Source organism: Panthera uncia, chromosome B1 (genome assembly GCF_023721935.1).
Source record: "Panthera uncia isolate 11264 chromosome B1, Puncia_PCG_1.0, whole genome shotgun sequence".
Classification (NCBI taxonomy): Eukaryota; Metazoa; Chordata; class Mammalia; order Carnivora; family Felidae; genus Panthera; species Panthera uncia.
This window is the reverse complement of record NC_064811.1, coordinates 68,030,457-68,048,215: the sequence shown is the minus strand read 5'-3', so window position 1 is coordinate 68,048,215 and position 17,759 is coordinate 68,030,457. Positions and strand designations below refer to the sequence as shown.

The window sequence follows — 17,759 nt, the reverse complement described above, 5'->3', positions numbered from 1 at the left end:
GTAAAGATGATCTATCCTTCTCTCCCTCCAAATAAACAAAAAAACTTAAAAAACACTTTTTTAAGGGGTGTCTATGTGGCTCAGCCGGTTAAGTGGCCAACTCTTGATCTTAGCTCAGGTCATGATCTCACAGTCTCTGAGTGTCAGCAACATGAGGTTCTGTGCTGACAGTGCAAGAGTGCTTGGGATTTTCTCTTCCTCCCTCTCTCTGCCCCTCCCCAGCGCATGCATGCATACACTTTCTCTCTCAAAATAATAAATAAACTTAAAAAAAAAAACCATGATCTATCCTTTGGGGTGGTATATAAAAACAATGATTTTATTAAGGTGGTATAGACAGAGAACACAGACTTCCAATGAGAGAAAGTAAAGAAAGGATAATACAGAAGCACAACTACAGAGCACAGAAATCTCAGTGAAATGAAGAAGGCAAGCAGGTCAGTCACTGAGGGCAAGGCCAGACAGATGATCACTTTCTCCTAGAGCTCTAAGTGTGCTGCTGGCTTTCTGCACTTAGACACAGAGTCTTAAAAGCACAACATTATTTCCTCATCCTTGGGCCTTTAATTATTCCTTAGAGCAGGCCTTCCCTGTTGAATGTCTGGCTAGGCTGAGAACTCATCTCCCTCAATCCTCTCTGGCGGTTAGGAAGGGCCCGGGGTGCCCAACAGCCCTCCCCTCACACCCAGGACACTCATGTTTCACCCCCAGCATATTTGACAGATACTGTCACTATTTCTTTGGCCATGTCATGAAAAATGTCAGCAGCCACTGTGTAAAACCAAAAGGATTCTAATAACACCTATATATGGATGATATTTCTGAATCTAAAATTGTTTCCCCCTGCTTTTCTTCATTCTACACTCATTTTACATTATACTCACAGTAAAGTTTTAAGACTTTTCTTATGTCTATTAATTCAAATGGCAGCATTTAAATTATGATACAAGATACCTGGATTCATCTTAAAGGATAGTAGCATATATATATACATACACACATATATGTACACACACACGCATGCACACACAGTGTTCTAAGCACAGGCTTACATTCTCCTCTCTATAAAAAAATTAGCTGACTTCATCCATTTATCAAATATTGATTATATTCCCTGCTCTCACCAGTCTTCCAGATATTTATTAAATATCCCTTTTATGAGGTCATTTCTGTACTCAAGGTCTAAAATGTCAACCCCATTAAGTCCAAACTCTTTCACCTAACTTCCACGGTTTCTCATGAGGTGGTCACATTATACTTACACGACTTTCCTTCTCTCTGCTGTGTGATAAACTATGCGGCTCATAAATTTCTCACTAGACTCTCGGCTATAGGACTGAACCGAAATGAGCAGAGAGTCAAAAACTGTTAGAGCTGAAAGGTTCCACTGAGTTTTATATACATAACTCTTTATGGATTAATGAATAGATTTGGGAACTGGGCTAGGTCACAGAGCTAGTCAAAGGTACATAATGGACCATAAACCAGTCTCTAATGATAACAGAGATAATGATAGTGATCCCGTCCTGTTTGCATGAAACCCAGAAGCGTATTTAGCTCTCCTGTATAACTGATCCTCAGAGTCAGAAATGTTGAGAACCCATAGAAGATGACAGACACTACAAAAGTGTCACCAATCAGTCCCTAGGTGGATGTTGCCAATGTCCACATGTACCTCTGTTAGACGCCTCTGGCTTTGAACTTCAGAGGATGGTAGCTGCTGAGAACCAGAGATCTTAAACAGAAGACCTACTTTCTTCCTACCATCCAAAAGTTCCGTGATAACTGAAAACCTGAGCCATCAAGAAACATATTTCACCTAGTTATCTTTTATATACCTATTTCCCTTCCCAGAAAAATTCCCCTCCCCCAACAAGGTGAAAGACTAATTCTCTTAATTATTTTCACAGACTCCTCAAATCTCTCAAGAATACTTAATACAAAGAAAATAAAAGAACATACTTATACATATCCATGGATACAGTGACTGAAAGACATCTTTTAAGGGAGAACCACTGAATTCAAAACAGAGCACGATATGAGGGAAAAAAAAAATCACTATTACCAAAAACCAGAGGAAAACCTGATTCTGAATTCAAATTATTGATTTCTTTTACCATGCTACAATGAGCACATTAGAGACAGCCTTGATTTCAGGTCCAAGTTATCACCTCACAATTGCTTTGGAAAAAGGAACTCAGAATCAATATAGGAGATTTTCATTCCAGTCCCATATCTCCAGAACTACATGAGATAGAAATGAGGTTTCTAAAAAGTATATAATTCAGGAGTCTCTTTACAAGTGGTTATCTAAAGTTGTCATATACTTATTGTTCAAATCAGTTACGAGATGTACAATGTTTTACTGTCACTACAGATATTAAGTGGTTTTTATTTCAAAAGTAATGATGAGGTTTAAAAAAAATATATTTTCCTAGGGACACAAACATCATGAGTCATCAAGAACCTGGGCTGGCAAAGCAGTTCACCTGAGCCAAGAATCAGTATACAGAGACACTCCTCAAGAATAAATAAGTACTTTGTGGGCCATCTGGCAAGAAAAGTTTTTGAGAAAGTCCATCTACCAGCCATTGGAGGATGGACAGGAAGTGTGCAAGTTCTTGGAGAGAAGGAAAATGGCATGATACAGTACAAGAGCACCCAGTATAAGGCTATGCCTGTATGTTTCCTTGGTTTCTCAACCTCAGTGCTAATAACGTTGTAAGCCAGAGAATTCTTTGTTGTGAAGAGCTGTTCAGTGTACTATAGGATGTTTAACATCCTCCCCGGCCTCTACCCATTATCTGTTAGTAGTGCTATCTCTTGTGACAACCTAAAATGTCTCCAGTCAATGCACATGTCCACTTGTGCAGTTTTGGGTGAGGGGGAGCAGGGCATTGCCCCTGGATGAGATGATAGCTGAAGAAGAGCTTCACTAATGGACAGAATCAGACTTAACTGGTTAAGTGACTATTCATCTCCACAAGACCCACACACAGGTCAATTGGGACAATGTGCCAAGTGCCTAAAAACCTTCAGGCCTCTTCCAATTTCAACACCTTATGCTCTATTTAATATGATATATTAAAGCCTTAAAAATGAGCATAAATCTAGTGTTGCCTGGGTGGCTCAGTGGGTTAACCGTCCACCTTTGGCTCAGGTCATGATCTCGCAGTTCGTGGGTTTGAGCCCCTAGTTGGGCTCTGTGCTGACAGCTCAGAGCCTGGAGCCTGCTTCGGATCCTGTGTCTCCCTCTCTCTATGCCCCTCACCCGTTTGCACAGTCCCTCTCATTCTGAAAAATGAATAAACATAAAAAAAAAAAAGAGCATAAATCTTAACATAGCTATAAAGAAAAATGTTTAATACAGAGTTGGTTTTAATTGTGAAAATCTGGAAACAAGCTAAACGCCCAGCAATTTTAGTTTAGTTGAATAAACTGAACTACAGTCATACAAAGGAATATATCATGCAGTCATTAAAAAATTTAAGTCATTAAAAAAATGATATAGTTTCTAATACCACAGAATGAAAATGTAACCAGAAGGTAAGAAACAGTACAATGCTATTTTTATATTATACACCACACACACACACACACACACACACACACACGCAGAATACACACAACGCAGAAGAAAAAAAAAACTTCAAAAAGTAAACATCACAATATTTTAGGTGTCAATGTTTTGGCGGGAAGATTACAAGAGTTTTTTTTTTCCCCCCTGCAATTCATGTAATTTTATAATGCAATTAATATTTTTAATTCTATGCATCTACAACTTCTAAATTTTTTCAAGACAGACCATTTTGGGTATTAGATTAAAAAGGGCCTAAAATGAATTAAGATGGAGTCTGAAACATTCATGTAACCTTTAGAGCAAAGTCTGAGAAGACTGAAACTTGTTATATATTACTTATTGTTCATTTTTTCAAACTAATTGTAATTTTTTTTTATTCATCTTTGAGATACAGAGCATGAGCGGGGAAGGGGCAGAGGGAGACACAGAATCGGAAGCAGGCTCCAGGCTCCGAGCCGACAGCACAGAGCCCGACACAGGGCCTGAACTCACAAACTGTGAGATCGTGACCTGAGCCGAAGTCAGACGCTCAACCGACTGAGCCACCCAGGTGCCCCAAAACCAATTGTTTTATAAACAGAACACAATACCTAGGTTCATAATGTGGTTCTATCACTTACTGACTGCATGATCCTTGACATATAACATTTCTGTGCCTCAATTTCCTCATTTATAAAATAGGTCTATATAACTGAACCTGTTACAGGGTTGCTGTGAGAATAGTCAGTATGTGTAAAGTGCTTGGAGGAGTGCCTAGCACAGAGCATATGCTCAAGAAATAGCAGCTGCTATTATTTGCTATTGTTACTTTACACTAGGGAAAAACCCTTCATCATTAAGGAAAAATCTAATATAAATGACACACTAAAGAAATCATTCTTTAGAGGTATTTTTTTTTTTATTTTTTAGAGAAAGTAAGAGAGAACAAGTTGGGGAGAGGGACAAAGGGGGGGGACAGAGGAGGCAGGAGAGAGAGAGAGAGAATATCTTTTTTTTTTTTTTTTTTTTAACATTTATTCACTATTGACAGAGAGACAGAGCGTGAGCATGAGAGGGACAGAGAGAGAGGGAGACACAGAATCCAAAGCAGGCTCTTGGCTCCAAGCTGTCAGCACAGAGCTGGATGCAGGGCTCAAACCCACAAACCGTGAGATCATGACCTGAGCGGAAGTCAGATACTTAACCAACTGAGCCACCCAGGCGCCCCAAGAGAGAGAGAGAATATCTTAAGAATCTTAAGCAGGCTCCATGCTCAGTGCAGAGCCTGGCATGGGGATCAATTCAATAACCCTGGGATCATGACCTGAGCTGAAATCAAGAGTCAGATGCTAAACCTGACTGAGCCACCCAGGCGTCCCAGCAACATTTTTATATAACATCAGTATAAAAAAATTTCAGGGGCGCCTGGGTGGTTCAGTCAGTTAAGCGTCCAGGCTCAGGTCATGATCTCATGGTTTGTGGGTTCCAGCCCCGCATCGGGCTCTGTGCTGACAGTTCAGAGCTCAGAGCCTGATTTGGATTCTGTGTCTCCCTCTCCCTCTCTCTCCACCCTTCCCCTACTTATGCTCTGTTTCTCAAATATAAACAAACGTTAAAAAGCTTTTAAAAATAATTTCAGAGTTGAAATAGACCTGATAAGATTTTAAAGCAAATGTATATGTGTGAATGAGGTCAGAAAAACTAGGATCAAGAACTATAAAAATAATAATCATGTTTTCAATAATGGACAGCAAAAAGTTATTCTATTGGTTAAAAAATATGAAAATTTGTTTGAATCAATTTATTCTAATATGGTTATCTCTTAGAAATTAAAAAACAGAAAAATTTGTATTACATTTATTAGATATGACTAACCAGTGTTTTTTGTTATGACTTACAGGTAGTAAAACCAATTTAGTAAGTCACAACTAGCCGTTTTGTTCCATAATATAGAACAGTATCAAAAGAAATCAGAGGGTATCACACACAATAGCAAGAATTGCTTCATAACATTTTTGCAACAGTTAAAATATACATTTCTGTGTCTCTTGGGATGTGGTGTAAAATATGTCTTTTACTGTGTCACAATCAAAAAGCTGGAAAAACACTGTTCTATACCAACATTTAAGATTTCACACATTAATCTGGATAAAGCTTACATTTATTTTGCTTTTGTAACTTTTATAATTCATATTACTAAAGTATACAACGGAGGGCAATATAAAAGTTGCTGAATCTTATGGTGATCAAACATTAAAAAATATAGCAAACATAAAATGATAAAAGGGTTGTGGAGTTTGGGGTGATAATTTAAGCTCAGTAAAAGAAAAAGAATGACCTATTTATGTCTGGCATTTGAACAACAGGGAACAGAGAATATGGAATTTTCTTTATTAGACGTTCCAATACCAGGAAAGGCTACCTGATGTGGTAAATGGATCAGCGGCTTGAGCAATCTGACAAAACTAGGACAAGAGTCTCGGGTCTACACCTTCCTAGCTCTGTAACCTTCATCAGATAACCTCTGAGATTTGGTTTTCTCACACTTCCCAGGACTGTAAGGATTAAATGAAAGAATATACAACAAGCATTTAGTACCATGCCGCATATCTGGTGAAAAAGTATAAGCCCTCTCTTTCACAGTTCCAAAACTGTGAAAAAGTGAGATTTATTACATCAACCGGCATAACCGCACAACTTCTCCTGAGCACCCATTATAGTCATCTTCACCTAATCATACCTGGAAGATAAACCAGACAGAGCTTTCTTGAGGATCTCAGGGGTTCTATCTGAGGATGGTGGAATTTCTGGAATATCAGAATCGGTTCTGGAATCCAAATCTCCATATCTATCGTCAATATCTGTTTCCTAAAATTAAAGAAAAACGAAAATCACTTTGCAAAATTGAAAAACGAAAAGAGTACATGCTTGCCAAGGTACTTAACTTATTGCTCAGTGTGTCAAATCTCAGTTACATAACTTGAAACAAAAAAAGAACTTTGAATAACCAAGCACTATTGTACTTCCTGTTAGAAAGTTTGATCATCTTTGCTAAAATCTATCAATATAAAGGATTAATTTAACCAAAAGACACAAATAGAAGCTCCTATATTATTTAAATCAGAAACCTACCAACAAGAGTCAAATGTTGGTTGTTTTGCTACTTAACTGAGAGAACATGTTAATTCCGATCAACTGCACAGTTTCCTTTTGATTACAATCAAAGCCATCAACAAAAGAGTGCCTTACACTGGCGTGCGTATATATATATATATATATATATATATATATATATATATATATATGCATATATGCCATTTTCACTTCCTTCGTTTTTATTAGATCCTCAAGAGACAACCTCAGTGAAGCAGGTCAAACAGACATTATAACCTGTTTTATGGATACATAAACTATGATCAAAAGCATTTTATTTGATGGTAATATTTTTTATAAAGTTATTTAAAATGCAAACTGACCTTTAAGAACACATGTACAGGAGCTGTGTGTATATGCTCTAGCCTTTGACAAAGGTGGTCACTGTGGAATTTCGAGGGTTTGAGTGACCAAGGAATTTTAAGAGCAGATCTATCAAACATTGTTTTAAAGTTGTTGATTCAGCTCTAATGTGTCTCCACCCCTATGTCCTCCCCTCTCCCACACCCACCACCCTCCACCCCCAGCAACCTCGAGTAAAGAGTGCTACACGTACATGTGCTTTGGGAGAGTGGTTTACAGAGGGTGAAACTGAGGCAAAGGTGCTGAACTGGGCTGGAGGAAAGGGAATATTTACAGGTGAATATAAGCAGAAAGAACACTGAGCAGAACCTTGGGCCAGAAGTGATCCAAGGAATGAGTGCCTAGGAATTCAGAATGTTCCAGAATCTCAAACCGAACTGAGCCCTTACTAGCAACCAAGTTTTGGTAAACGTCATCACCCCTTTTACCGGTTTCTTCATCCAAAGAATGGAAGCATTTAATATAACACCAAGGACTCAGTAAAGTCAAAGAAGTAGGAAGCTATTATTATGATTGAATCAAGTCTTTCAATTTCTCATTAAGTAGCTTACCAAATAAAATTTTAGCCTCGGGAGAACACTTTCACAGGTTTTGTAAAGCAATAATAAACTTTTTATTTACTAACTCTAACTTTCTTATTAAACAATTATTAAATTAAATGTGTCATCATACCAAAAATAACAAATGAAATAGACATGCTGAATTCCCACTGCGACACCGAGTCAGTTGTCCTCAAAGCAGCTTAAACAGAGAGAGATGTTGATGACTATAACCCACCAGACAGAACAACCCCTGAAAATGTCAGGGCACTGCTGCCAGTCTGACATGCCAGCAGGTCCTTGACATCTAGAATGATGGAACACATCACTTCTCTTTTCCATTTCCCTACCACCCTTTTTTTTAAACTTCAATAACCCAGAGTGTTGTAGGTGTGGTGTGAGTGGTGGTAGAGATGGTGATTAATGGACCTGGCTCCCTAAGGCAACATCGCCATGTTGCAAAACAGCACTAGACTAGGAATCAGAAGTTGCCAGCACTAATTCCACCTCTACTCTATTACTGTGATGAAAGGCAAATCACTTGACCCTTTGGTTAAGAAACTCAGCCTTTGGGGGCACTTGGGTGGCTCAGTCGGTTAAGCAGCCAACTTCAGCTCAGGTCATGATCTCACAGTTCACGAGTTCAAGCCCCATGTAGGGCTCTATGCTGACAGCTCAGAGCCTGGAACCTACTTTGGATTCTGTGTTTCCATCTCTCCCTGCCCCTCCCCTGTTCATGCTTTGTCTCTCTCTCTCTCTCAAAAATAAATGTAAAAAACATTTAAAAAATTAAAGAAAGAAAATACAAGAAACCCAGCCTTTGGTTTCCTCGTAAATTAAAAGCATTGGACTAGAACTCAAACTGTGCTCTTCCAAACACAAAGCTCTCAGCAAGCTACCTTAAAGTCTACTTGGCAATAATGGTGATGCGCCACAACTGCCCCCCCCCCCACTCTCAAGATAGCTGCCCTGCTTTTATTTTTATTAATTAAGCTTCTGATTTCTATTTTATATACCTTAAAGAAACTGAAAATGAAACTCTGAAGATTTAACTAGGCTTTTTCGATTCCATTCTAATAACTAAAGAATAAAAGATGATTCCAAAATAATGATATTTTAGAGCTATGCTACTCAAATATTGGAAACCCATTCAGTTAGGAGCAAGCCCGTCACTCATCTTTTCCCATCTCCATCCTCACCCACTGCTCTGTCCTTGCTGAACATCATCCCCTCTCACATAGCTCATCCCCCTGCCCTCTATCCTGCCTCTCAAATTCATTTCAACATAAAAATAATCTTTCTAAATTGCAAATCTGATTTTACCACTCTGCAGCCTGAGGCCACCGGGACAAAGCCAAACTACTTAGCATTGCTTTTACTGTTCTTCATGATGAGACCCTGCTCTTCCAGCCCCTCTTTGGTGACTCCCCAGTTTTCACAGTGCCATACTCTCTTGAATGCAGATGTTTGTTCTATGTACAAAGTACAAACTGCACACTTTCTCTCTTGCTCTCATCCCAGTTCCCATCTCCACATCTAGCTACTGTCCCCTCAGCCTGTGACCTCAGCTTCCAGGTTATTTCCTTTGAAAACGTCTTTGCTCACCTCCAGCTCCAGGTTAGCTGTTCTTCAACTGTGCTTCCACAGTTCCTCTAATTTTTACATATTAGTTTACATCAAAACTGTTTGCTTGTCTTTATTTTCCAGTAGTAGTCCACAGGCTTTGTGAGAAGAGGAAATACCATTCACTGGCCTCACTCTCAAATCCTAAGAGGTCAGCAAAGGAACTTGCCCAGTGGCTGGCTTTTATGAAACACTACATGAATATGTGTTGAATGAATTGAGTCTGTCAACTCATGCTAACATTTAAGATTAAAATAAGTTCTCATCTGTTCTTGCTAGTTGAGTAGTTTTGGCCAAGTTACCATGCTTGAGACCTCATTGCACTTATTTACATAAAATGAAGGCTTCGGACTATGCAGAACTACTATTTTCCAAATATTAAACGTTAATGAAAATATGTCTGAGAGGGGTGCCTGGGTGGCTCAGTGGGTTAAGCGGCCGACTTCGGCTCAGGTTATGATCTCGCGGTCTGTGAGTTCTAGCCCCACGTCGGGCTCTGCGCTGACAGCTCAGAGCCCGGAGTCTGCTTCAGATTCTGTGTCTCCCTCTCTCTGACCCTCCCCGTTCATGCTCTCTCCCTGTCTCAAAAATAAATAAATGTTAAGAAAAAAAAATTTTTTTAAAAGAAAATATGTCTGAGAAATGATGGATAAAAGTCAAAGAAATAAGTTTATTATCTTGTAAATCCAATTCCTACGGTAAAAGTATACTTAGAAAATAAGAGCAAAACACTTTAAAAATATGGACTTATTTAACAGCCCTCACATTACCACAGAGGTAGGTAAATAATCATTTCCATTTTCTAGGTGAAAAAAATTAGGATCCAAAAGGTTAAGTGCCCATGTTTACACAGCTCTAAGCAATATAGCTTTGATTTGAAACCACACAGGAGGGAAATTAAAAGGACAATTCTCCCCCAAGTTGATCCACAGATTCAGTGCAGTCCCAATAAACATCTCAATAGGCATTTTTTTCTTTGTAGACATGTACAGGCTGATTCTAAGATTTACATGAAAAGGCAAATGACCTAGAAGAGCCTAAGCAGCATGGAAAAAGAACAAAGTTGAAAGACTTACTTTAAGAGTTATTATAAAGCTGTAATCAAGCTGTTGTATGGGCATAATAGAAAAAATGATCAATGGAACAGAATAAGGAGTCCAGAAATAAATCCACACATACAGTCAACTGATTTTCAACAAAGTTGAAAGGTAATTCAATATGATGCTAGAACAACTGTATATCCATATGTTAAAAAGGGAACACAAAGAACTTTGCTTTATATCTCATATCACTTACAAAAATTAATTCAAAATAGATCACAGACATTTACATAAAACTATAAAACATACATATCTTTGAGAACTTGGGTTAGGCAAAGATTTCTTAAATATAACAATGAAAGTGTGATCTATAAAGGATAAAATTGACAAACAGAACTTCAACAAAATTAAAACTTTCTGCTTTTCAAAAGACACTACTAGGTGAGCAAGAAAACAAGCCATAGACTAGAAAAAGATATTTGCAAATCACATTATCTAGTAAAAGTCTTGCATCCAGAATATATAAATAATTCAAAATTTAATTTTAAAAAATCCACTCAAAATACATGGGCAAAATACCTGAATAGCCAATACACCAAAGGCGATACACAGATGAAAATGTTCAACATCATTAGTTATTAGGGAAATGCAAGTGAAAACCACATACAACACTACTATGCATCTATGAGCATGGCTAAATTTAAAAACAATACCAAACTGATGGAGAAAATGTGGAGAAACTGAAACTCTCATGCACTGCTGGCAAGAATGTAAAATGGTAAAACCACTTTGTAAAATAGTTTGACAGTTTCTTAAAAAGTTAAATATACAGGGGCGCCTGGGTGGCTCGGTCGGTTAAGCGTCCGACTTCGGCTCAGGTCATGATCTCATGGTCCGTGAGTTCAAGCCCCGCGTTGGGCTCTGTGCTGACAGCTCAGAGCCTGGAGCCTGTTTCAGATTCTGTGTCTCCCTCTCTCTCTGCCCCTCCCCTGTTCATGCTCTGTCTCTGTCTCAAAAATAAATAAACGTTAAAAAAAATAATAAAAAATAAAAAAGTTAAATATACATCCATCACATGATGCAGTCATTCCACTCCTAGGCATCTGCCCAAGAGGAATGAAAGTATATATCCACACAAAGACTGTACATCAGATGTTCACAGTAGCTTGATTTGTAATATTTCCAAACTGGAAATAATTCAAATGTCCAACAGGGAAAAGAACAGGTTGGGCTATATCATATAAAGGAATAATATGGGTGACTATCAAAATAATTTACACTGAGTAAAAAAGCCAGATAAAAATGTACATACATATGTTTATATGCATACACATATGCATAGAATTCAATTTATACAAACATTTTAGAAAATACAAACTCATCTGAAGTGCTAGAAAGCAGCACAGTAGTTACCTGGAGGTGAGGGGGGAATCACAAAAGGGCAGAAGTAAACTTTTGGTGGTGATGGATATGTTTATAATCTTGATTATAGTGGTGAATTCACAGATACATGGGTATGTCAAAACTTACAAAATGTTGCAGTGTCAGTATGGTTTAGTGTATGTCATTTATAGATCATGATGACTCCTGAAGACCACAGGTGAACCAGTAGTCAGGGAAAGAGAACTGAGGTACTTCCCAATACTGGGGACTGAAAAGACAGGAACAAGAGAATGGGCTCCGGTCTACTCAAGATCATGGTTCCAAAGTCTCTAAACTAATGAAGGTAAGTAAGCAGTTTAGAATTCAACAAAGGATAATGTATTAAATCACTCAAAGCTTCCAACCTTTTTATATCAGATCCCCTAAAAAGTGAGTCAGTCAGGGTCAGCTTCTCCACTATTGGTCCCCTGAGGTTCATGGTGATCCCTGTACTAGTTAGCATTAAAACTGCAACCAAGCAAAAGGACACAGAGCTCTGTGCATAAAAGGAGGAGGCCTTTTAAAAATCTTGAAGCTGAACAGTTTTTACTTGAAATAACATTAGGTTATATTCCCGATTTCAGCATTTTCTCTCCGTTCCTCCATTTGTCCATAAACACACGGATTTCCTTTGCTTTCTCCCAGGACAAGAAGTGAACACTGGACAAAATTGCCTCTATCTGTGCTTGGGAGGGAGACTAAATCAACTTATTTCCTAGTGAGTCAGCAGTACTGTGACCTAAGAGTGGGGTACCAGGGTCTTCAAGACCTCTGTGACGAAGATGAACAGTCAGAGGACTTTATATTCTACAAAAATCTGATTATCTCAGTGATCGGTTCTATGGTCCTATCCTGAACTTATTATGATCGATAAAGCCTCTTTGCCTTTTCTAATTTTGAATTGAAAAGGAAAAGACTGGTCCTCCAAATCTTTGCAGCCCTGTTCTAGTCCCCCACTGAAAGAAAAAGGTGATTGTATGCTCCAATGCACAGCCATACTATTCTGATCAGGTGTTACACTATTTAGTGCATCCCAATGCTGGGATCAGAGAAAACCCAATGTGCATCAGCAGCACATAAAATGCCTTAGTAAAAGGCAAATCTGATTATGTCAATCATCCATTTAAAATCTTCCAGGAACTTCCCACTGCTCAGATCCAACTGCCTCGTATTCTCCAGCCAGGGCTCTCGGCATGCCCACCATGCCACTTCATGCTCTGCAGAACTGAACTTCCTGCATGCCCAGAATGAACAGTTTTATTCTCATGACATTTTGCTCTTGTAACGTGCTTCCCTCCTCTGAGCCTGGCTTTGCTGGCTAGTGTCTGTTTATCCCAAAGGTCTCAGCTTTGATATCACTTCTAGAAAACCTTTCTTCAGGGAGCCTATCAAAAGCCTAATAAGGGTGCCCAAGTATGTCCATGTCTTGAGGAACCTGTGAATATGTCACAATGCAAAGGTGAATTAAAGTAACAGAACTAAATTCGCTACTCAGCTGACCTTGAGATGGGGAGATTAGCCTGGATTATTCAGGTGAGTTTCATATAATCACAAGGTTCCTTAGAAGCAAGAGAGGAGAGTCAGAGATGTGATGACAGAAACAAGAGGTCTCAGTGATGCTGACTTTGAAGACAGAGGAAGAGACCATGAGCCAAGGCATGCAGGCAGCCTCTAGAAGCTAGAAAAGGCAGGGAAACAGATTTTCCCCTAGAGCCTCCAGAAGGAACACAGCCCTGCCAATGCCTCAATTTGGGCCTAGGGAGACCCATTTTGAACTTCTGATGTCCGAAACTGGAAGATAGACTTGTGGTGATTTGGCAGAGCAGCAACCAACAACTAAATTCATAGCCCCTCAGAGCAGTGGTGTAGCTCCTGCATGTCCCTCAGGCAGCCTAGGTCTGCCACAGTTTACAGGACACAGTTAGGTTTCGGGTTCGCCCACCAGAGTCTTGTCCGCCACTGCCATGCCTGTAACCAGGAGCTCAGCGAGTGTGTCCTGAGTAAATGGTGACCAGTCATCTCCAAACGGAATCAAGCTGATTCTCCCAATCTGCAGTACTGTTACTCTATTTTTTGCCAGTCCTATAATGCTACCTACAATATTCAAATCTGATCTAGTTTCCAGGCCTGTTTTAAGTGTTTGCTAAATTTTTGGCTCATTCTGATTTTTCCCCAATGACACCCAACTCTATTATACATTAAAATTGTACTAGATCTTATGGTTTCAGTTATATGAGTGTTAAATTCCAAATTAGGAATAAAGATCCCTGAAGATGAAATCCATGGGATAATACAAAATAACTTAGAAATCTGAGGAGTTGTATTCAAATGTGGAATATTACTGTCACCACAAATTTGCATTTTATCTGAGATCATATAGTAGTGCTGAGCTCTCCAAAGGGACATCACTCTTTCATGGCTAAGAAAAATAATGCTTACAGCTCTTCTTGCCTTTTGGAGGGAAAAACAAGTATATGCACTAAGAGTGCTTAAACCTGTCCTTGGATATTTTCTACAGTATGTGAACCTTGACTGGATCCTGGTTTGAGGGGGGAAGGAAGAGGGGAATCTTCAATAGACATTTTGGCACCAAAAGGGAAAATATGAATATGGATCCCTTTTAGTCAAGAAAGTTATTAATTTTTTTAGATATGATAATGGTATTGTGGTTACAAAGGAGAATGTCTTTAAGACATGCATGATTTAGTATCAGGAGTGAAGGGCCATGAGGTCTGCAGTTTATTTTCAAATGGTTCATTAACAAAATATTTGCATATATGGCAAGATAAAGCAAATCTGTCAAAAATCTTAACAGTTGTTAAATCTAAGTGCTGACTATATGGATGATCACCATATTAGCCTTTTAACTTTTCTACATTAGACACTTTTATAATAAAAAGCTAGGAAAAAATTCAAAACTAAACAATACACTGGGGATACAAATATCTTATAAACCTATCAAGAGAAGAAAATATTGAATACAAAATTCAAGGTATGATTAGCCATGTGCCTAAGGGGTTCCTTGTATCATGATACTTTCGTACCGATACTATATTTATTTATAACAATTTTATAAGTAGTACCACCACCTGTAGAATTCCAGGCGACACCATCTACATTAAGCCCTACATGAATGGTGTCCCAGAGTTGTTCAAAGACAACACAGAAACAGTTCATGTACAAACACAGTAAGTAGGTGAAAAGAAAATAAAAACCAAAACCCTGAAAGAGACAGGAGTCCAATTTTGTTTTCCAGATCTGGATTTCTGCATTTCAAGGTAAAATGTTAAGCCCCCGGTAGGCTTAATAAACATTTGCTGCCCCACAGCACCACACTGTCTTCAAATAACCTGCTTGGAATAGAAACGTGGCATTGAGCCCAATCTTAACTGCCAAGGTTTGGTCCCACCTGGGCCAGACAGATGAAGAAGTCAGATTGGCTTCATCAGACCATAAAGCTCTTAAACAGCTGGCCATGGATCCTGGCAAATAAAGGGAATTGCAAGCATAGCCAGGAACAGAAAAGTATCGCTGGTTCCCTTAACCACCACATTAGCAAAAAGGAACTTGAAATTTCTATAGCTAGGAGCTCCTCACATTGGACTGGACTCTTGTTTCTCCCTTTCGGTGCATTTCAATTTTATATTTAAAAGAAAGTTCACAATGCAGATAGTTCTGAGTCTTAAGCAAACAAACATTCAATGACATGACATGAAAAACAACTTTGACCTCTCCCCGTGGATAAGAAAATTAGTAAATGCTTAGAAAAATAACTAAACTTGGCATGTGACCAACAACCAATGGATTGCTAATGAAATTAGTTCCTTTTCTGGAGTCACTCAAAATATGATGTCATTCTCATTAAATAGGTTCTGAAACATTTCCCAACTAAATGAATCAAAGTGTAAACAGCTATAAAATAAAAACAAATGATTTCTTCTCCTAATCAATCACAAAATAAGTGAGGAAACACTAAAAACTATTTTGTGTGAGTTAAATCCAGGTGCTGGAGTAAAATCACAGAATTATAGATTTTGAGCTAAAAGAGTCTAACCAAGTTCAGAAAGGCCAAATTAGTTCAAAAATCAATGTGAGTAAAATCACAGAACTATAGATTTTGAGCTAAAAGATTCTAACCAAATTCAGAAAGGCCAAATTAGTTCAAAAATCACAGAAAGTAGTAAGAGTAAAAAAGTTCCTAAGTAAATATTTTAATTAATTTTTAAATTTAGGACCACATACCTAATTTCTCCTTTACGTTTTTTTAGACAGAAAATTTAGGGTAAATCCTAGGTCTTAACACTGTGTGACCTTGGGAAAGGAATTTAGCTTTGCTCAAGGCTATTTCCCTTGTCTACACAATTGTTAAGAGATTGAAATTCGCATTATGTACAAGTGAGTATTTTGCAAACTATGATTACTTTACTACCTTTATTCCATACGATTGAAGTCCACAGTCCAAGAAATTAGTATATTCTACAATTAGTTGTTGAGCAACAGACAAATCCTGGCCTCACCCCTTTTTCAAAGGTACAAAGAGCCACAAAAAAGGTGACATTTAATCAGAACCCCAAACAGGCATCCAACAAGTATTTACTAAATGCACAGAAGGAAGCCAAGCCTCACAAAATACATCTGGTATACAAATTCTTAAGTGAGATACTTTCCTTATACTAAATCAAAACCTGTATTTTTTTAAAAAGACATTCCCAACCACAAAACAGTTAAAGAAAAACAAGCAGAAAAAAACCTTTGTATTTAGCTGTGCTATCCATGAAGAAACAGAGGAAAGTCTGCTTTACAAAAATGCACATATATAAACATGAAGGATAATCATACTTTACATGTATACATCCTAATTTTTCTCTAGGAGATAATTTTCCAGAGTATTACTTTAAATTGTGCTACATTTCCCTAGGACATCTGTGCCAAACAAAATATTGTTTGCCTCAAAAAGTCCACTGCAGTACACATCCAAAGCCTGATATAGCTGAGGACATCCTATGGTAAAATTTCTCAAAATATTAAGAAAATAAACTGTTGAAAGTCAAGATCACAAAACAATAAGGAAAAACTCATATGGGATGTCCCAAGAATAGCACACATCATTTAAAGGTATGAGAACAAACTACCCACCCTCACCTCCACACAGTTTACTACCTACATTAACATGACTTTAAAATGTGACTGTCGGGCCCCTGGGTGGCTCAGTCGACTTCAGCTCAGGTCATGATCTCGCGGTCTGTGAGTTTGAGCCCCGCGTCGGGCTCTGTGCTGACAGCTCAGAGCCTGGAGCCTGTTTCGGATTCTGTGTCTCCCTCTCTCTCTCTCTGACCCTCCCCCGTTCATGCTCTGTCTCTCTCTGTCTCAAAAATAAATAAACATTAAAAAATAAAATAAAATAAAATAAAATAAAATAAAATATAATATAATATAAAATAAAATAAAATAAAATAAAATAAAATAAAATAAAATAAAATAAAATGTGACTGTCTACATTAGCAAAACTTTACTATTCCTGACACTTGATTTACAGTTCACTGTTCACCAAAAGACCTTCTGAAAGACACATTAACTCTTTAATGGGAAGCATCAACAAGTTTCTTCCTAAGATTCTTTGAACCCTTGTCTTAAAATCCTTGTGTGGCTACTGCCAACAACCCCAAACTGTTATTTTTGTCTTTACTCAGTCCCAAACAAGTCCTTGCATTGAAAGACCTGCATTAAGTCAAACTGCCGATTCTCACTAAAATCCAACCTAACCTTTCCCACTCCATGACTCTGTCAAAGCTCTGTTCAGGTGCTGTTCTCCCTCAACATGGGAACCCATAAACTCACCTTTGTCTTAGTGTTATCAATTCGTAGGTTGGTAATATTTGGGAAGCCTGCATTCAAAATATGATGTTAAATAAAACGAATATGCTGCAAATGATAATAGAACCATGAACAATTATTTAGGTGGTAATACTGACTAATAATTGATCAACAACTGGGGAGTATCAATCTCAACAGTATTCTAGATGTCTAGATCTAAATACTACTATTTATTAACAGCCTAGA

General features: G+C 38.1%; 1 protein-coding gene across 1 annotated transcript in view; it reads right to left on the bottom strand.

Moving 5' to 3' along the window:
- The window catches only part of CDS1 (CDP-diacylglycerol synthase 1), a 68,937-nt gene that overhangs the window by 44,513 nt on the left and 6,665 nt on the right, over positions 1–17,759 (bottom strand). The window contains exon 2 of the mRNA XM_049630819.1: positions 6,300–6,427. Coding sequence (XP_049486776.1) covers positions 6,300–6,427 — 128 coding nt within the window. The remainder of the gene's footprint in view (positions 1–6,299; positions 6,428–17,759) is intronic.